This window comes from Papilio polytes, unplaced genomic scaffold (genome assembly GCF_000836215.1).
Source record: "Papilio polytes unplaced genomic scaffold, Ppol_1.0 DF823835.1, whole genome shotgun sequence".
Classification (NCBI taxonomy): Eukaryota; Metazoa; Arthropoda; class Insecta; order Lepidoptera; family Papilionidae; genus Papilio; species Papilio polytes.
Genome location: NW_013525369.1, coordinates 1,607,503 through 1,628,874, shown reverse-complemented (window position 1 = coordinate 1,628,874; position 21,372 = coordinate 1,607,503). Strand labels below are relative to the sequence as shown.

General features: G+C 33.5%; 3 protein-coding genes and 1 non-coding gene across 4 annotated transcripts; 1 reads left to right on the top strand and 3 right to left on the bottom strand.

Annotated features, from left to right (window-relative positions):
• Positions 1-288: 288 nt before the first annotated feature.
• LOC106103203 lies at positions 289-5,548 on the bottom strand. The gene is made up of 7 exons (XM_013282893.1): positions 5,478-5,548; positions 4,843-4,962; positions 4,400-4,511; positions 2,898-3,097; positions 1,286-1,381; positions 827-915; positions 289-444 (listed from the first exon to the last, which is right to left on the bottom strand). Exons 1-7 carry the CDS (start codon positions 5,515-5,517, stop codon positions 289-291), a joined length of 813 nt encoding a protein of 270 aa, XP_013138347.1. The 5' UTR covers positions 5,518-5,548.
• A 4,031-nt stretch (positions 5,549-9,579) lies between these two features.
• Positions 9,580-12,635, top strand: LOC106103221 (chymotrypsin-1-like). The gene is made up of 6 exons (XM_013282915.1): positions 9,580-9,690; positions 10,033-10,219; positions 10,804-11,050; positions 11,283-11,429; positions 11,677-11,775; positions 12,474-12,635. The coding sequence occupies exons 1-6, from the start codon at positions 9,639-9,641 to the stop codon at positions 12,573-12,575; spliced, it is 834 nt and encodes a 277-aa protein (XP_013138369.1). The 5' UTR covers positions 9,580-9,638; the 3' UTR covers positions 12,576-12,635.
• On the bottom strand, positions 9,815-9,898 carry Trnal-cag. Its single transcript has one exon. It is a non-coding gene; the product is annotated as a tRNA-Leu (tRNA).
• A 376-nt stretch (positions 12,636-13,011) lies between the features above and the next one.
• Positions 13,012-20,719, bottom strand: LOC106103278 (vanin-like protein 3). The gene is made up of 9 exons (XM_013282998.1): positions 20,559-20,719; positions 18,102-18,188; positions 17,806-17,892; positions 17,271-17,413; positions 16,623-16,810; positions 16,260-16,388; positions 15,359-15,532; positions 14,696-14,831; positions 13,012-14,320 (listed from the first exon to the last, which is right to left on the bottom strand). The coding sequence occupies exons 1-9, from the start codon at positions 20,616-20,618 to the stop codon at positions 13,927-13,929; spliced, it is 1,398 nt and encodes a 465-aa protein (XP_013138452.1). The 5' UTR covers positions 20,619-20,719; the 3' UTR covers positions 13,012-13,926.
• Positions 20,720-21,372: the final 653 nt, after the last annotated feature.

Sequence of the window (21,372 nt, the reverse complement as noted above, 5' to 3'; positions counted from 1 at the left end):
ATCATGTCACCTTTCACGCAATCCATCCATCTCTTTCTATGTCTACCTCTACCGATGTACCTCCACATTCATAACTAACATCCTTCTTGTAACATGCGATTCATCCCTCCTCATAACATGCCCATACCATGCTAACCTTTTACTCCTTACCTTCTCTACTATTGGGCCTACACTCTGGTGTAATAAAAATATATTTATCTTTGATTTTTAATCTGTGGAATCTTTGGTAGAAAGATTTAATGTCGTTTCCTTATCAAAATATAGAAATAAGTGGGAGTACAAATAATCTTATATGGGTATGAAATAAAATTCCTCGACTATACCTTCAGCCAAAGCGAACAAGTTCCAGTGTCCGGTGTGCTCGTGTACCAGTGTGGGCGCGCCCGACTGCAGGTCGCAGCCGGTCGTGCACACATGCCGGTCGGGTAACAGACTACTTTCGTTCTATAAGAGAACAACCAGTATGTTTAGTATTACAACCAGTAGAACAACAGTTATTGTTCAAATGAACCTACTCTATGTATCATATTTCAAACATTGACACAACGACTGTCGATTGTTTCGTTCGAATATTTCGTATAAAAACCCTAATGTGGGAAAGAGACCATAAGTTGCTGCCAACATCAAGAAAGAAAGATTGCCAAGGTTTGTCATGTCATGTCATTTTGACATTTGCTATTGATAATTTGACAGATGTAAACAACAAAATTTTCATATTTTCATGCGGATGAAGCCGCACGGGAACAGCTAGCTCCATATGAACTCATAGGTATCAAAGCGCGACTAAACAGTTGTGCGATAGTTTAGTCAAAGGGGTGAAACTTACGAAATATTCGTGCTTCACACAACGTTCTCTGGGCACCAGTCTTAGAAAAACCAATTCCTTCTCTTCTTCCAAAAAATCTCGAGGAACCTCTGTAAAGTAGCATTTTCAATTAAGCCAGAAACCGCGTCATGTTAACTTTAGAACTAACGAGCTATCGCCCGCAAACTTCGTTAGCGCAAATTTGGACCACACGTTACCCCATTTAAAAAAAAGTAGCCTATAACATGCCCGTCTATGTCAGCTACCCTTCAGTGAAAGTCCTGTCCAAATCGTTTCAGCCGTTTCGGCTATTACCCGGAACAAACGCGGCATGCGGACAGACAGACAAAACATAAATAATTTTAGTTATCAGCAACGCAAATACGTTCCAGAAATCTGGAATTTTTCTTTTGATATTACAGACACTCCAATTTTATTATATGTATAGAGATAGAAGATAGAATATTATTACTAACTTACCACTAATAAAATCGACATAAATCAGTTTTTCCACATATTCTTTGAAAGGTCTCAGCAAAAAGTTTCTGAACGGCAGACAAACTGGCACCATATAGTCTGAAAAAAATTTACAAATCATAAATCTATATCTATCTATACTATTATAATACAGCGTAAACACACACTTCTTTGTTGCCTAAGATCTCAGCAATCACAGCATATTTTCGAATAACTCTTTTTTTAATAAAAAGCTCTACACTCACGTCACGCTTTAGGCTATATATTTTCACGCCGTTAAATTTAGGGGTAAACATTTTGGATAAAAAACCCTAATGTGGAAAAGAGACTACAAGTTGCTGCCAACGTCAAGGAAGCAAGGTTGTCACCATGTCATGTCATTTTGACATTTGAAATTGATAATTTGACAAATGTGGACAATAGAATTAAATTTATATAATTTTATGCGGATGAAGTCGCATGGGAACAGCTAGTACTAATATAATAAAGCGTAAACAATACTTCGTGGCGTACAATGTCAGCAATCACATCATATTTTTCAATAATTCTGTTTTTAATAAAAAGCCCTATATTTAGTATATGCTGTAGGCTATATACTTTCACGCTATTTAATTTATTGGATGAGTTAATTCTAAAAAAAGGCAGACGGTAATGTAACAAAAACTACACGCCAATAGCAGTAAAGAAACAAGATTGCCATTATGGTAATTATTAGCATTGCAAAGTCCATTATTGTCATTTTTGTATGAATTTTGACATTTATTTTGCCCGCGACTTCGTCCGCGTGGTATTAGAAAACATACGAACTATATAAATTACAAAAAGCTACGTATCCCTCGGGAACTGGACATTTCTCGGGGATGAAGCTTATCCCATGTGTACTCCAGACTTTGTTTTATATCTGTGCCAAATTTCAATAAGATATGTTGAACCGTGGCAGAATGATCGAGTAAACATTAAAAAACTAAATTAATGAATCCCACGGGAACCGTAACTATTCCCGGGATAAAAAGAAGCCTATGTGTTCTTCCAGACTATGCTCTAAACCTTTGCCAAATTTTATGGAGATCCGTTCAGCCGTTTAGGCTACAAACGCTAACAGACATCCATCTATCCATCCATCCATCCATCCATCCATCCATCCATCCATCCATACATCTAAACTTTCACATTTATAATATTAGTAAGATATATTGCTATTCTTAGCATAGAAAAGAGTGTAACTAATTACTTCTTACTAATATTATAAATGCGAAAGTTTAGATGTATGGATGGATGGATGGATGGATGGATGGATGGATGGATGGATGGATGGATGGATAGATGGATGGATAGATGGATGTTTGCTAGAGTTTTTACTTCAATTACTGAATGGATATCGATGAAATTTGGCATAGATATATTAGGGTGAATCGACACTTATTGAGCTAGCGCGATCTATCCTTCGGCCACGTCTTCACTTAGCTTAGGTGGAGTCGTGGTCAAGCGCTGGTGGAGACCACATGGACTCCTTAGTTCTGTTCTTTTTAATCCCGCACGGACGGAGTCACGGGCGAAAGCTTGATAAAGGTAAAAACCTTAATAAGAAGATAGAATAAAGGTTGACATGACTTACTAGATCCCAGCGGTGTTAACAGCTTTAGTAAAGCGACACTGCTTTTAACACCGAAGTGCTTGTACTCCGGATGCAGGAGGACGTCAGCTATCGGCATCAGAAGCACGGCGGGGTCACAGCTCCCGCCAGCCGCTAACTGCTTGATAGTTAACCCACACTCTTTCTCATCCCTCTCATATTCAGGGAAGACTACATTACCTCTGTGGAACAATTCAATTTTGCAACAAACGCACTAAAACTACACCCGTTAAGAAATGAGGTTATAACTTACAACCTCGTTTGCAACTTTTAAGATATCGAACGCTTTTTATATATTTTAATTTTGACTTGTTCTTTTTTTGATATATGACAATTTATAAATATGTATTCCCATATATATATATATATATATACCCCGCCTCCAATCTTTAACAACGCCTTAAATTTTAATAAAACACGAGTTTACGTAGGACATTTAAGAAATAGACTATATTTCATATAGACTAGGCATACTAAACAAAAATTTTACCGGTAACTTCTTTCAAAGGTACCAAGTTTAGGTTAAGTTTAGTGCCACCTCATAGTATTAAAATGTTATAAAACATTTTACAAATTATAAGCTCCATGTTTTGTTACAAAAAGTAAACAGTGTTACGAAATAAAATATAAACATTTAAATATGATTTACTGGGCAATTAACTTGGTTTCGTAGACCTATTAATAGATAGAGTTATCCAATGTGAAAAAAAACAAGTGAAGTGCCAACTATGCCTCCTCTATTTATTTCTTTAATCTCTTTGGTTAAAACTAAAGGTGTATAGCATAGCAGACACGTATATGATATTGTCTGGTCCAGGTTGTGTGAGCATCATAATTTTTTTTATAGCATAAGGTGGCAAACGAACAAACGGCCACCTGAGTCCGCCAAAATGGCGAAGCGACCGCTGTCCATGGACATCCGCAATTGTAAAGGCGTTGCCTCCCCTTATCCGACAGAGGAGGAGAGGCACATAAAGAGGATATTTCCCCTTCCTATGCATCGCCTCCACCGTCAAATCCACTTCCTCTTCCCATCCTCTCCTTATAAGAAAAGGGTGGTAAAAAGAGAAGGACTTAAATTAGGCCGCCGGCACTACACTCATCAGACGAAACACGGAATTGCTTCCATTTCACGGCACTTTTCTGTGTGGTCGTGGTATTACACCGGGTGTGCCGGCCCTGCAGTGCTAACATGTTAAAGCAGGCACTACTACTGTAAAACACTCAAACACTCAGATCCCGCCAAAGTGGCGCGTTATTCCCATACGTCTGAATGACATTGACAGCTGTCATAGGGACGGACGTATATAAGCTATGCTAGTGTTGCGCAAATCCTCCAACGCAGTACTGATTTTCTTCTTAACTGTTTGATCCTGTCATATCAGAATTGCTGCTAACAAGAAAGCGGGAAAATGTTTCCGAGTTGACGCATGTGTGTCGTTTTCTGTATTAATTTAAAAATCTTTACTAAAGCAGTAGCTTACAGAGCATAACCGCTAGGTACTTCTGCAGCATCCTTAGCTGTTGACAGCACGAACTGGCGAGTGATCAAACTAACACGCGGCACTCTGAAGTAATGAGGGTTGCCATTCTTCACTGAAAATGTAACAATTATATTATCGTCAAAATAACCTATGCCAATGGTAATAAAGCCACTTAGTAAGATAATTAAAGTTTTTTATTACGGTAAGGTGACAAAGAAGCAAGCAGATGCCGATAGTTTTGACCGACTTCTCAAAAGAAGGAGGTACTCAATTTGTCTGTATGTTTTTTTTTTTAAATAAAGAAAAAACTACTGGTCTATTGGACAGATTTCTAAAATTCTTTCACCATTAAAAAGCTGAGTTATCAGTGAGTAACAAACGCTATATTTTTTTAATTTCACGTGAACGAAGTTGCAAGCAACAGCTAGTTTGTTAAAACTCACTATGTATATACTGTAGTGCTCCCAGCCAAGTAAACTGCAACTCAGATATCGGCCCTTCGTTAGGTTCGTAAGCAGAATCATCATGACATTCGAAACTTCCACATTTAACGTAAGATATACCTGAAAAAAAGAACAATACTTATAACGTTACTATCACTAGCTCACTATACGTCCCCCCACGGAGGGACTCAGAGCCTACCCTAAGTTAGTGACTAGGCCTTAGTCAACCACGCTGCAATGCGCGTTGACACATATTTTTAATTACTTACTTCGCAGATATGTGCAGGCATTACGATGTTTTCCTTCACCGTAAGAACGTCGGGTAAATTACAACGTTACTATAATATAATAAAATTTTTATAACAACTTATTTACACTAAAACTCTCTTTCCACTAATGCCTAGCGACGGTAAAACGATTATTGCTGTGACAGTATTCCAGTTGTTTGCAATGCGCGTTAAAAAAGCTTTGAAACAGAACAAATGAATATTTAGCATTGAGCGAATGAGACAAGAGTGGTTTCGAAGCGTCTGTATGAGCGTTAAAAAACCGCCCGTACGAACAAGTGCTTATGGTTACAACTAACTTCCATCCCCATCGTTGTCTATAAGATAGCAATTTAAAAAAATACTTGCCATAAAAAGTTCCAAAACAAAAGAAATATATCTTGAACATTTGATCACTAAGTATGAAGACCACACGACGCGGCTAATCAGACCAAACTGTGCCAAATTATGTCTTTTTAAAAAAAGAAAGAATTGTTTGTCCGCTAGAATTGTTTACCGTAAATATTTACTAATCGTGCATTTCCCGACGCGGACGTAAACAGTTTTTCATTGATAAACTACAATTCAAACGCTTTTAAAAATCGAATTTACTCCATTAAAAAAAAGTAAACAACAAATAGGTTTTATGTAACACTAGCCGTTCCCGTGCGACTTCATCCGCATGAAATTATGAAAATTTTATTTTATTGTTTACATTTGTCAAATTATCAATTGCAAATGTCAAAATGACATGACATGATGACAAACTATTGCAATCTTGCTTCCTTGATGTTGATAGCAACTTATGGTCTCTTTCCCACATTAGGGTTTTTATCCAAAATATTTACTCTAGAGTTTAATGGCGTGAAAATATATAGCCTAAAGCGTGGCTTTTTATTAAAAAAGGAATTATTCAAAAATATGCTGTAATTTTTGACATCTTAGGCAACAAAGAAGTGTGTGTTTACACTTATTTTAATCAAAAGTAAACAACAAATAGGTTTTATGTAATAATTTTTGTCCGCAAAGCTAAATTTCGTTTAAAAAAACAATAAAAAAATTAATCGTCAAAGACGCATAGATACGAAATAAGCTTACATTTATTATTAATATATTCTACAAACATTGTAAGCTATGCATTATTCATTATTATAATGTTTCTTGATAAATAACTTACGTTCAATATCTACTTCAATCAATTTCAGTAGACACGAATAAATTTGTCAACAATGTAAAATGTATTATCAAAATAACATGGCTTAATTCTGATAACAAAAGAAAGTTGTCAACAAACACTAACCTGTAAAAATAGGATATAAACCGTGGTATTTTGTGGCTGGTTTCCGCCATTTTGGCGCTAAGGTTGGTAGCGGTCAGGATTCGGACTACAGATATAAAAACACTGCCAGAGACTTCAACGGTCACGTTCATGTCCAAAAGAAACAAAATCGTATATAATAGCAATGACCTATCCATTTATTGTGATCTTTGGTTTGACATTTTTACTATAAACTAATAATAGAGCAAGTGATAATTTTATATTATGACTGTAATAGCTTAAACGATTTTGTAAATATTAAATTGTTTCGTATTCTTTCCCGGATGTTATAATTATAATATCACCGTAAGATTAATATTTAAATATTAAAAACAAAACGCATGTTAATTTAAATTCAAACAACGAACAGACAATGTCAGAGCGGACACGCGACCTGTCACTTTTCCCGCCAATAACTGTAATAGCGAATGAACTGTTATGCTCGTAACAGATAAAATAAATTTAGCATGGATATAGATAATAAAACGTATTCTATATGCTATCGAATTGTTATTGTTGGCGCCAGAAAATTACATCGTATTTCAATGTAGACTTATAAACGCGAAGGAATAATAATTTGGAGAAGGCATTTAATGTAGAGTAATTAATTCTCGTTTGTTAATTATTAATGTCTTGCTGAAAAGCTTGCCATGTTCATGCAATTCTCAGGTGATTATTATTAAGAATGTAGTATTTAAAAATCGTTGCCTGTTAAACAAGAAACAAAACTCTTGAACGATATTTATTTATTATTAACTATCTTTCGCCGGCGACTCCGTCCGCGTCTAATTAAAAAAACAAAAGCGAGTAGCCTATGTGCTCTTCCAGACTATCCTCCATATCTATACCAAATTTCATCGAAATCCGTTAAGCCGTTAGGCTATAAACTCCGACAAATTTTTTGCATTTATATTTGTATGATTTATTATTAAAGAAATTAAAAAAAAACTCATCAAAATGTCTAGTATTTAATTCGTGAATCTCTGTTCAAATCATACATGTAAATGTTGATCGCACGCTCGAAGTTGGCGACGTAATCGCTGGCAAATTGTCCGCATCCTTCCTGCAACACAGCCTGCATTGGAAAGTAGGCTTTTGTTTGCATTCGAGACTTAGAGCGGGCGCACACCTCTGACTAAAGCATCGCACAACTGTTTAGTCACGCTTAGATTCCTATGACCTTATAAGGAGGTGAAAGTGTTAAGAATGTGGATGGCTACAAAGGAAGAGGAAGACCGAAGAAAGTATGGATGGATTGTGTGAAAGAGGATATACTTAAGAAAGGATTGGATTTAGATATGACAGCTGATAGAGATGTATGGAAGAGCAGCACATACTGTGCCGACCCTCCGTAAGGGATAAGGGCAAGTGGATGATGATGACCTTATAAGGAGGTGCGCACACTACTCGATTTTTAGTTGCAGCTAACCAGTTGAATTGGCTGTGAAACAATCGACAATCGCGCAACAAAGCGTCGGTGGCTCAGTGGTTAAGGCACTTGACTTGTAATCCATAGGTCTTGGGTTCGAATCCCGCTGTACCAATGTGATTTTCGATTTTTCGAATTTTCATATGTACATAATTTACCCGACGTTCCTACGGTGAAGGAAAACATCGTGATGCCTGCACATGTCGGCGAAGAAATTCAAACATATGTGTGAAGTCAACCAACCCGCAGTGCAGCGTGGTTGACTATGGCCTAGTCACTCTAACTTAGGGTAGCCTTCGAGCCCCTCGGTGAGAACGTATAATGAGCTGGTGGTGATGATGATAATAAAGCTATTCAATTCCAGTAATTTAATAAAACCGTTTGATCTATCACATAACCACAATAAAAACCGCTACAAAACGATCTCTAATCTGCAAGGTTTTACTGGTTAGTAAATTGACCGCATACTAAGTAATGAAAGTTAGAAAATAGAGTACACGAATATAATAATGTGAGTGTACAGTGGAGGAAATCAGCCGTGTTTTACTAAGCTGTAGCCTAAGCTGCTAAGAACTCGATAAAATTTGGCATAGATGTAGAGTATAGTCTGGAACACACTGCCTGCTTACTCTTGTTTTCTTGTAGTTCCACGGACGGAATCGCGGGCGAACGCTAATAATTTATAAATAACTTATCATGATTTATATGAAATATTTTCGTTTACACAACTCCAAAACTGGGTCAGCAGACGTAATAAAATTACGTATCGCTCCAGTGAGGTCGGGAGCGAGGTTTATTCATTTCCTGTGAGAGTTGTCATTGTCTCGGCAACCAAAGTCATTTATTATAATCTTATCAGTAACTCAAGTAATTTATACTTCAACTAGCTGTTCGCATGCGGCTTCATCCGCATGCAATTATAAAAACTTTATTTTATTGTTTACGTTTGTCAAATTCTCAATTGCAAATGTCAAAATACCATTACCATAATAACCTTGCTTCCTTAATGTTGGTAGCTTGTAGTTTATAATCCCTTTCCCACATTTTTTCCAATTTATTTACCCCTAAGTTTAATAGCGTGAAAATAAAGCCTAAAGCGTGTTGTAAGTAGGGCTTTTTATTAAAGAAAGAATTATTCAATAATATGCTTTGATTGCTGACATCTTACGCCACGAAGTAGTGTGTGTTTACGCTTTATTATATTACTATAGATTATTTCATAAAACAACTGTATTTTCCACTAATTTTATACCATTCTTGATCATGTAACTTAAAATGGAATTACTTTTTTCGTAGGCCTTCCAATACTCGGGTAACCCTCCACATACATATTTAAGAATAGGCTAGAATAATCTTTAGATTTATTATTGAACCTTTGAAACAATGATTTTCACTCGGTTTCACGTGTTCATTTAACGGCTGAAATGTATGCAGATGTCAAATTAAATAACCAAAACTATTTCTCAAGAAAACTACAAAATCTGGGATTTATTGAGTAATAAATAATTAAGAACGTAAAATTCTTAGTAATTTGTTTTCAGCGCCATCTATACAAAATAATTGTGTAACAAAATTTGATACATTTTAACAGACAAATAGTTTTTTTTTTATAAATGTTTTATAGGCTATAGGGGCTCGTATCAACAAATATTTAGTTCAATGTAAATGGATGCAATTTTAAAACATTAGTATGCATTTAAACATAACTGTTACGTATTTTAGTTAAACTATTTATTGTAGTTTTTTTAGAAACAGATCAGTGTTGTGTCGATCTTCTATTAAAATGTTTGGAATATTTTTTATTGTGTTGGTAGCTGTATTAGGAACTACTTTTGGTAAGGTATTTAATATTTTTTTTATTTAATATTAACAAAATATAAATCACACTTTTTGCCTCCTTTGAAATAAAAAGTAATATTTTATCTGAAAGTTCGGACGAAAAACGACAAACAAAAAGTTTGTCAGAAGTGGGATTCGAACCCACGCCCACAGAAGTGGACTGCGACCTGAACGCAGCGCCTTAGACCGCTCGGCCATCCTGACTTGAAAGCTATCCTTGAAATTGATAATCTTATATTACATTTTGGTACAATTAAAAAAAAACATAAAAGACGAGAAGATTTTAAAATGCTTTCTTGTTTTGCTAATTTTGTTTTAATCAGTTTGGTAATTTCTAGTATCAGCTGGGTTATTCGGCTCGGAAGATAGCAGAGACGAATTGGATCGTATTGTTGGGGGCACTAAAGCCCCTAATGGTTCCGCCCCATACCAAGTGTCGCTACGATGGTTTGGGGTCAGACATTTTTGCGGGGCCTCAATTATAACTACTAGAGTAATATTAACAGCTGCTCATTGTGTGGACAGGTTAGTTATATACAGAAAAATATGTTCAACTAGTTTTTGCCCGCGACTCTGTCCGCACGGAGTTAAAAAAAAAAAACAAAAATAAGTGGCCTTTGTGTTATTCCAGACTATCCTCTACATCTATGGCAAATAACATCGAAACCCGTTTAGCAGTTTAGGCTACAAACTCCATGCATTTATCCTTTGCTACTTCAAAATGTTACATTACGACTTTAGAGCAAATTTATTTGTGTTTAGTTTCAAAGATTTTATTATTTATAAAAAGATAACCTTAAAAATGTATTTCAGGTTAGGCAGTACTCGTAGAAGATTATTTAACAAACGGTTTTCTACTAATTATAAGCTTAATTAAACCTACACTAAATACTAATGTTATAAAGAGAAAATATTTGTATTTTGTATGGATTGTAAAACTCAAAAACTACAAAGCCGATTTCAAACTTTTTTTCAACATTAAAAAGCTACGCTATCGCTAAATAACATAGGCTATATTTTTAAATTTCACGTGAACGAAGTCGCGAGCAACAGCTAGTGCGTAGATAAAAGTCTCTTATATTTCACATTAAATTTTATTTTAATTGTAGAATGAAGCCGCATTACTTCATGGCGATAGTGGGTACAAACCAGCTAAGATCTGGCGGTACTCCGTACCCTATCCGCAAGTTTGTACGTCACGAGGACTATGATGATGAAGTGATAAAGAACGATATTGCTGTACTCTTCACACTCACAGAGATGAGACTAGGCGGTGACGTCGACACAGTGGAACTCAACCACGAACCTGTCATGACAGGAGAAAAGTTGTTACTAACTGGATGGGGTACCACTTCTGTAAGTTGTCAATTTACTTCGATTTAGTAAAATTAGTATAACGGAAATATTTCGGTTTGTTTGAGTAATTATAGCGACTAGTTTCACAACACCTTTTATTTTTGAATAGCAATTTCTTAGTTACTCATATCTGACATATTTTACAAGGCGCTTGTCGATTATGACTAAGTTTGAGCTTGTTCAATATTTAAACATACCCTTTAAGTTTACCTAAACATATTTACTTCTACAGTACCCAGGTAAGGCGCCAAACGATCTGATGATGTTAGAACTGAATGCTATCTCATTAGAAGACTGTCAAGAAGCACACAAAAATATAAACCCAGTGTTTGAATCACAGATCTGTGCGCTCACTAAGGAAGGCGAGGGTGCTTGTCATGTAAGAAAATTTAAAAGTAATTTATTAACAGGCAACATATTTTAAGGAGACCAAACTATCGCACAACTGATTAAACGAGCTTTGATTACTATTAGCTTACATGGAGGTGCGCACACTACTTGATGTTGAAGGCTGCAAAACAAACGACAATCGCACAACAGTGGTGTGATAGTTTAGTCAACGGTGTGCGCCCGCAGTAAGACAGATAAAAGACGAAGATAGATTGCATTTATAAATTGTACTTCAGGGTGACTCAGGCGGACCCTTAGTGAGGGAAGGAAGACAAGTTGGTGTGGTGTCTTGGGGCATACCGTGTGCGAAAGGAAAACCTGACGTCTATACTAAGGTAATTTCAACCAAAGAGGTTTTATATTCGTACTGGCCACAATTCTTATGTCTGGTTTATAATATGCCAGTAAAGTAAACGTATAAATTATCACAACTGGTATAAAGTAAATACTTACTGGTACCAGTTGGCTATATTCAGTACAACAATACTGGCCAATATTAAGTTTTTTTTTTAATTTACTAGTTTTCTCCCGCAAGTCCGTCCTCGTGGAAATAAAAAACAAAAGCAAGTAACCAATGTGTTCTACATCTATTTCAAATTTCCTCGAGATCCATTCAGTTTAGGCTCCAAACTCCAACAAACGCGTATCATGTATCAATCGAAAATATTCCATTTATAATATTAGTAAAACTAGCTGTTCCCGTGCAAGGTCATTCGCATAAAATTATGAAAGTTTTATTTTATTGTTTACATGTGTCAAATTATCAATTGCAAATGTCAAAATGACAAGACGATGAAAAACTATGGCAACCTTGCTTCCTTAATGTTGGCTGCAACTTATGGTCTCTTTCCCACATTATGTTTTTTATCCAAAATATTGAGTTTGGCGTAAAAATATATAGCCTAAAGCGTGACGTAAGTGTAGGGCTTTTTATTATAAAAAGAATTATTCAAAAATATGCTGTAATTGCTGACATCTTAGGCAACAAAGAAGTGTGTTTAGGTTTTATTATAATAGTAAAATTGTATTTTAGGTGGAATATTTTATGGACTGGATAGAAAAAACTCTGGCTGACGATAATGCTGATCATATTCAAGAACTCAATATGATTAGAAGAAGCAATCGACACGGTTAAAATAATACTGTTTCTAAACGCAAATGTAGATATATTAAAAATAAACGTGGTATGAAATTCTTTTGTTTTTATTTTTTTTAATACCCCTAACAAATTAGACGTTAATTAATTTATTATAAAAACAAGATAAGATATATTTATTAATCTATACTGTTATGAAGAGGAAATATTTGCATTTTTGTATGTATAAAAATAACTCAAAAACTATTGGGCCGATTTCAAAATTTCTTTCACCATTAAAAGGCTACATTATTACTGAGTAACATAGGCTATATTTTTTAATTTCATGGGGACGAATCGCGAGCAACAGTTAGTTACAAATATAAAAGAAAAGACATGCATTTTTATTATACTACAATTTTCACGTAACTTTAGAAGGAACCCTTTGCAAGTGTTTTTTAATCGTAATTTAAAAATAAAACAACATTTTTTTCATTATTGAAATGTATTTATAGCCATATAACACTAATATCACAGTAATCAGTCGTGATTCAGTAATGTTGCCATTTTACAATCTTTGAAATAAAACATACTTTAAACGCAGCAAACTACATGTAAAATAATGTTCCAATTATTTGAAATATCCAAAGATTTTAAGATTACAAATATAAAGAATCTATCACTAGGTCACCTTTACCCGTAACATTATTGTAGAATAAAAATAAAAATATTAACGTTCCATTTCTCAGAAAAATCAACCATTAAAATTCATAAATACATTTCATAACCTTCAATAGTTTTGCTGACAAACAAATGCTGCCAGTTATATTTAAAAAATACAAAATGGTGGAAAGTTTTTATTGTAACAATTTTAATTTCGTTTTAAGCCATTTTATTGTATTGTTTGTAAAGACTTGTGTACCGTTAAATTGTATTCGTTAATTTCAAAAATTTACAATGTTTTCATAGCTTTAAATTATAGAAACTTAACTCAATACTTACTCATAATTATTTATAAATAATTTTAGTGAATTCACCATGTTTTAATAACATTTGTAAAGAAAATTTATTCAAGGTTCTTAACATCTTTATGTTATTGGACTACAAAATTTAAATTAAGTTTTAAATGTTACTTTTACATTACAAATATCAATAAAATTGAAGAACACAGATTTTAAATTATAAAAATGTACAATACCATATAATAGCAATATTTTAGTTCTTTCTTATATACCTAATTAGGGCTGCCAATTATCAAAATAACAACCAAAACTTTTCAATCCATAAGGTACCAGCCCTATTAACCACTCGAAGTTTTTCTCTTTCACTCCAGTTGCAAAAAAGAAAGATAGTGGTATATTTCCTCTAATGGTTATACGTTGCTAATATTTTTAAACCCGATTGGTAATCCTTACATCATCTCTAAGATATAAATAGACACAATTAAAATTAAGACCCTAACCTTTATCCATAAATAATCAAAAAATTCAAATACATCTTCATTTAATATGTACTCGTAAAAACCATTTTCATCGTACGATTTAGCTGTATTATTAGTATTAAAATTATCATTATAATCTCTTGTAAAATCACGATTTAAAATACCAAATTTCAATATATTTTTAACATTTGACAACTCAGCTGACACTTCAACATGTTTCGTCAATTTCTTGACGAAAGCGAAGCTGTCAGATGACACTGACGTCTGTGTTGTCAAGATGACGGGGAGCTGCGACGAGTGATGTGCCGTGAAGTTACCTTTTATCGATATCTTTTCGAATGTAACATTCATATTACTTTCCAGTCTGAAAAAAAAATTAGAATAAACACCGGTTATGGCTAATTTGAAATAATAATTTAGGTTAACTACTTTAAAATGTTTTTCATATTTGTTTAACCGATGTTTATAGCGATTTCTATCGTCAACAGTTACTGAAATAAATACATTAATTACAAATTTATACAAGGTGACTGCAACAATACTAGAAAATGAGATATTTGATATTTAAAGCTGAGTAATTTAAAAAAAAATGTGAAATACCTAATTTTATTATATAATCTTAACAAATACCGACTGCTTTCTTTTATATCCAGTCACCTGTATATGGTAGAAGGGAAAAAAATATCGAAATTTACAGCAATTGTTAAAAAATACTATTAGAGCACCAAAATATACATACCCGAGGACACAGGTTCGTTTGTACAGAGCTGCGCAAACAACCAGCTTGCAAGAATCCACACCCAAGTAATGGACACCCATTCTCCTAACGCCAGAATACACAGACAGGCCGTAGTGAGCCTCCGCGGACTTTGTACCTGATACCAAACAATAAACTTTCAAATACTAGCTCTCTCCCGCGAATCTGTCCACGTGAAATTAAAAAAAAAGGACAAAAACGAATAGCCTATGTATTCTTAAAGACTGTCACCTACATATATGATTTTTATAAAGAGCCGTTCAGCATTTTAGGCTCTAACTCTAACAAACATCTATCCATCTAAACTTTCGCATTTATAATATTTTTTTAATTAGGTTGTATTTTCAAGCGTATGTTAGTTGGTTTTTATGTATGTAAATTCGTGTCGTCCTACATCATAAACTAATGAACATATTTTGACAATTGAGGTGTCATTCGATCCGTCTTTTTGTCCAGAGTGTCATAGGATATATTACATAGTCAAAAAATAGTGATTCTCTTTTTTAAATCTGTTTTTTGATGTTTTTGAGTACATTTATATAACAGATTTAATCCGTCGGCATTTTATTTTTATTCAAGTTAGGTATTTACAAGAACGAAGGAACAAGAAACATACAATCTAAAAATATATAATAGAAGACTTACCAAGACTCCTAGTTTTGACGTAGAACTGACAACAGAAGTTTCCATCGCAGACAGTCTCCTCATACCCTGGCAGACTGGCCGCCACGTCCAGCGGCCTGATGATGTACTGGTTTGTATCCTCCAGAGGAAGATCACGTATGTTGATTGGATTGAAATGTAACGTATTATGTTTATCTGGAAATTAAATAGTTAAGTAATAATTTGTACCATTAACCAACAGTTATCTGTACTATTATAATAAAGCGTAAACACACACTTCTTTGTTGCCTAAGATGTCAGCAATTACAGAATATATTTGAATAGTTCTTTTTTTAATAAAAAGCCTTACACTTACGTCACGCTTTAGGCTATATATTTTACGCCATTAAACATAGGGGGTAAATATTTTGGATAAAAACCTTAATATGGGAAAGAGACCATATGTTGCTGCCAACATCAAGGAAGCAAGGTTGTCATGTCAAGTCATTTTGACATTTGCAATTGATAATTTGACACATGTAAACAATAAAATGAAACTTTCATAATTTTAAGCGGATGAAGTCGTAGGGGAACAGATAGTCTATACTAATATTATAAAGCGGAAAGATTCGTATTTTTAAGCGACTTCCCAAAAGAAGGAGGTATTCAATTCGTCTGTATGTTTTTTATTGGATTTTTGTATGTATTGAAATTACTCAATAACTACTGGGCAGATTTTAAAAAATATTTCACCGTTAGAAAGGTAATCTTTTTAAATTACACGCGGACGATGTCGCAAGTAACAGCTAGTAATTTATAAGTGTAGTAATTGTATAAGAACTAAAAAGGGACTTTTATTGCAACTTTAGTGAACAGGTAAAGAATATTGTGAAAGTATAGCAGAATAATAAATATTAACAAATTAATGACAAAAAAAAGTTACCTTTTCCATTCTTATTAATCTCCAAGACTTGACCTTTGGACTTCAGACCGCCTTTACCAATGTAGATACCATCATCAGAAATTATGTTTACATCAGTAATATACGCCAAAGATGAAATCAACTGATTCCCTGCGAAAAAAACAAGATTATTATTCACTACATATGTTTTTAAATACAAATCGTTTTAGGTTAGAAAAGCTAAATGTATTTAGGAATAGCGCCATCTAGTTTTTTGTAAAATTAATAACAATGCCATCTAGTGAAAAAGATAATAAACATCCTTTCAAACAATTTTTGCCAGATTTCATATTTTACGCACATTTAACAGTTTAGAAGGAAAGATAAGAAATATTTCAAATATACCTTTTATATACACAATATTATCCGCAGATCCTCCAGTAACAATGATATTCTGTGTTTTCAAGTTTTTTAAATCTTGGAGTAATACATCTTCCTCCATTAACACAAGGAATTCGACTCCAAAGTCGGTGGTAAATGTTGTCTGAGACGTTACATTACATTTTGCGTAGTTGTTTAAAGGTTTCGTATATCTGAAATAATATTACAAGAAAACGACTATGATTGTATGTAAAAATTGTGTTAAAAACGTGCAAAGGTGTATGGATGAAATTCGCATAATTTATGTATGGATATTACAAAACAGTTTGTTGTCTATATTGTTTTGTATTGTAAATATCAACTCTGAGAAAATCTCAAAACAGAATCATTCAGATACTTCTCTACCTAACTTTTACATATCTAGGATTTGAACCTAACAGAAATATAATCATACTAATATCGTAATGCGAAAGTTTAGATGGATGTTTGTTAGAGTTTGTAGCCTAAACGGCTAAACGGATCTCGATGAAGTTTGGTATAGATGTAGAGGATAGCCTGGAAGAACATGTAGACTACTCACTTTTGTTTTTTTTTTAATACCACGCGGACGCAGTCGCGGGCGAAAGCTAGTGAACAACAATAGCAAAATCTAGAGATAAATTCGATACTTACACAGCAACAATAGCTCCATTTCTATCAAACACTAAATTATTCTTCACAACCTCAACATTGCTATGACATTGCAACCTCTGGTACAAATGTGTGGCCAAATACACGTTGAATCGCTTCGCTAACAATGAAAAGTCCCGTATCAACTAAAAAAAGGAAAACAAACTTATGACTCACTCTAATACGCTAGTAAAAGTTTATAAGTAAAAATGCAAGTACATTCAGCATAACTTCAGCCCGCTACATCGTCAGCGAAGAATTAAAAAATCGCGTAATAAGTATTCTAATGGTAAAATAATTTTTGAAATCGATGTAACAGTTGTTAAATATTCGTTACATACATAAATAAAAAAATCCTTTTTCGAAATAAATAATACGCTTCTCTTAGGACTTGATTGGCTGGTGATTGCAAGATCGATTCAATTTTTAAATAAAGAGACTACGACCGTTTGCACACCTCACTTGCTTTCGTATTTTTGGTTCGTGTGTTAACACCGACATTTTTAAGTGATTTTAATTCACACCGTAATATACTTACCTCGTCATAATTATCAGGAGTGCAGTCCACTTTTCCGTAAGTTTCAGAGTCCAAAACTTCGGAAGCCAGTAATACAATATCTACATCCTGAAACGATAAATTCGATAAAATAATTTGATGTTACAACCCTAGTTGACTAAAGTTTTAAAACAAAATAATAGATGGCGTTGATCTTTATATGAAAATTATTATTTAAAAATTAAATTAATTAAAATATTAATGAGTTATAAGTCAACTCTAGCTTTTAGTTTGATTTTATATTGAAATTTAGCTGAGTTTTAATAATTGTTAGTTACCTGATTTGAAAATTTATTCATCTGAGAAATATAATCCTTGGCGCCGTTTCTTTGATTACCGGGTAACACTGCTGCCTTATATGTTAACTGTAATCAAATATCATATCTTACTAATATTATAAATGCGAAAGTTTAGATGGATGGATGGATGTTTTGTTAGCATTTGTAGCCTAAACGGCTGAACGGATCTCCATGAAATTTGGCACAGGTTTAGAGCATAGTCGGGAAGAACAAATAGGCTACTTTTCATCCCAGGAATAGTTACGATTCCCGTGGTATTCATTAATTTAGTTTCATAATGTTAACTCGATCATTCTGCAACGGTTCGACATATCTTATTGAAATTTGGCACAGATATAAAACAAAGTCTGGAGTACACATGGGATAAGGTTCATCTCCGAGAAATGTCCGGTTCCCGAGGGATACGTAGCTTTTTGACATATAGTTCGTATGTTTTCTAATACCACGCTTTGAAGTCGCGGGCCACGACAAGTTAAGACAATAATTTCAACTCTCAGACACCAAAAAAAAATTGTTGAATCTTACGAAAGCGTAACATTTATTCATTTCTTAAGTTATCGTACACGGGTAACTATTTGAGATTGAAAAGCGGTTAATGACGTTAAACCAAAGGTCAAAGTGAAAAAAAAATGCCGTATTTGTATAATCTGTGATCAGAATTAATTATAGCGATAATTATTTTACTAATTTGCACAATTTCGTAATAATCCACATAATAGTTTCGGAAACAAAGGGTAAAATATTTTTATCTCAGAGAACGAAAGAAATTCGTTCATTTTAATTATTATTATTATATACATATTAGTATGAAACTTACCATTACGTAATTTTATTCAAAGAATATACATATTTACATATTCAGTTACAAATTACGTAAATTGATTTTTTTTTTAGTTAAAAAAATCTACAATTGTCGTTAGAACTAAGAATGACCTGCGTCATAAGATATAAAAATAATGTTGCTATGTTCTTAAATAAAAGTAACTTGGTACGTTCGCGGAAATCCGCAGTGTTCCATGATAGGAAAAATGGCCTCTTTTATTGCAATGAGACAAACCCCGCCTCTTCCTACTTAAAACTACGTTGTATTGAATTTTGTATCACTTCTCCTTTCATAATGTTGTTTAAGTTGGAACACCGTCAGTTTCCCCGATTGTACATATATTATGGACGCCCATTTAAGAAAATCGTTTTGCGGTATTTCTTACCATTATTAATACTACTACCATTATTTCGTATTCACACATATTAAGACGTTATTAATACTAAAGATGCCCTAAGAGTATCAGGTACCAAGTACGTCTCTGGGTGGAAAGCAAAATCTGCTATAATCAAAAAACTCCAAACGCATTTATAACCACTGTTCACTGACCCCAGCATGCGTTAAGTGCGTGACATCTTGCTCCTCTCTCTGATGCATATCTTTGTAATATACTGTCTCTTTCTAACATGATCTATCCGGCCCAATTTTTACTTTTTAATTCTCTCTCCCTTTGTAGGGCGCACGTGGGCAACGTCACGTATGCATTCGGCTTTGTGCATGGAGGTTTTTATTTTTAAAACTCCTTGGACAAAGGTGTATTTTATTATTGAAAGGAAACAAAGAAATTATTTTTAAAACGACAAACGTACGATTTTTATTTAATAGTCATTTTAATATTTAATCGGTGAAAAGTAAACAGCAAAATATTTTTAAACACTGGCCAGTTTATTGAATTTAAAAAGTTCGAATCACTTTTAAAAACTGACCTGCGATCCATTTTACGTGCGATATTGTAGTGATAACTTTTGCCTTTGTTATTTACGAAAAAACATTTTATCATGTTTACAATTTCAGTGTTATGTAAATATATTAAATGTGACCTGAAGTACATTAACTAGTTACTTAAATTTGTTATAAAACAAATATTTTGCATTCATTTTGTAACCTATTGATTCGACCAATAACTTTGTTCTGGGTACTCTAATGAAAAATCAATTGTTCAATTTGATCAAATACCCGCATCATACAAGACAATAGAAATAACCATCTCCTACTCAATGTTGTTAATATACGTAGCATATTTTTAGTGTCGTCAATTACAAAGAACTCAAATATTCTATAACAGTTCTTTTACAGAGATTTAAGGAAGCTTATTTTGAGGTTGTTCCCAAAGTTTTTAAAAATTCCTGTACACAGATTAATAATTTATAAGTGTAAAAAATATTTAATGAATATTTTAAATAATTTTCTTTTTATATCCTGCGGTTTAAGGAATAGGCTACGCAAATTTTTACCTATAGATTCGAATATGGAATATTTAAATACATTTCTAAAATGCTTTTATAAGAAATACATAAGTTTTTTAACAAGAAAAATTGTTAAAAAAAATTATGTATCCTTACAAAATATGTAATTATTAAAACTAAAAAAAATATATTAAATTTGTTATTTACCTTACAAATCGCCGATTGGTAGCACAAACACAATAAAATAAATTTCAAGAAAACATCCATAGTTGCAGAAACGCAGCGTAAAAAAAGGCCTAATACGTAATAGGTATGCTATAAAACGTTCGATCGAACCGGCGTTCGGCGCGCGAATGTCACATCAACAAAATGTTACTCAACATAAACAAGACTTTAGAATGCACACTGTGACTAATTTGACGTAAATACAGCGTGTTTACGTGTTTACAAACACGCACACAGCTGTGATATATTAAATATTTGAAAATAACTAAACTTATTAAAGAAATAAGTGTCTTCAAATCATTATTGAATAGTCTTTTAGTTTTAACAAACAGTGGTTGCGTACCGAATTGCAGTATTTCATTCTAGGTTATGTCAGCAATTTCATCGAGTCGCAAATTTTTTATTTTCACGTTCTGATTAATACATTATAGACACAAATATTACGATTTCTAATAATTGTTAATAAGAATTCTATAAATAATTTGCTCGTTTACTATTTAATTATTTCTTTGCAGATTACTAGGCCTTTCAACCACGCTGGCCAAATGCCAACTTTACTACCTATCTCTGAATTCTTCACTGATATGCAGATTAAAAATTCTTTCTTTTACCGCAAGTTAAATAAAAAAAAACATTTGTAGGCGAGGATCAAACACAGGAATTTTAAAAATCAATGCTTAGTTACTAAGCTAGTTTCGTTATTATTTCTCCTTACGATAAGATCTACTGTGATATTCGTATATGCCGGGGTTAGGAGTCGTTGTTGGCTGAGAATCTACTGTCTGAGAATTGCAGG

Coding starts and splice junctions, on each gene's coding strand:
- LOC106103203 (XM_013282893.1), bottom strand. CDS start 5,517: ATGTTCAAGATATATTTCTTTTGTTTTGGAACTTTTTATG. Junction 4,512..4,842: donor AGCACTACAGTATATACATA/GTGAGTTTTAAC, acceptor TTACATTTTCAG/TGAAGAATGGCAACCCTCAT. Junction 1,382..2,897: donor GTTAACACCGCTGGGATCTA/GTAAGTCATGTC, acceptor AATTTTTTTCAG/ACTATATGGTGCCAGTTTGT.
- LOC106103221 (XM_013282915.1), top strand. CDS start 9,639: ATGTTTGGAATATTTTTTATTGTGTTGGTAGCTGTATTAGGAACTACT. Junction 11,430..11,676: donor AAGGCGAGGGTGCTTGTCAT/GTAAGAAAATTT, acceptor ATTGTACTTCAG/GGTGACTCAGGCGGACCCTT. Junction 11,776..12,473: donor AACCTGACGTCTATACTAAG/GTAATTTCAACC, acceptor ATTGTATTTTAG/GTGGAATATTTTATGGACTG.
- LOC106103278 (XM_013282998.1), bottom strand. CDS start 20,618: ATGGATGTTTTCTTGAAATTTATTTTATTGTGTTTGTGCTACCAATCG. Junction 17,893..18,101: donor TGAATAAATTTTCAAATCAG/GTAACTAACAAT, acceptor TTATCGTTTCAG/GATGTAGATATTGTATTACT. Junction 16,811..17,270: donor AATGGAGCTATTGTTGCTGT/GTAAGTATCGAA, acceptor ATATTATTTCAG/ATATACGAAACCTTTAAACA.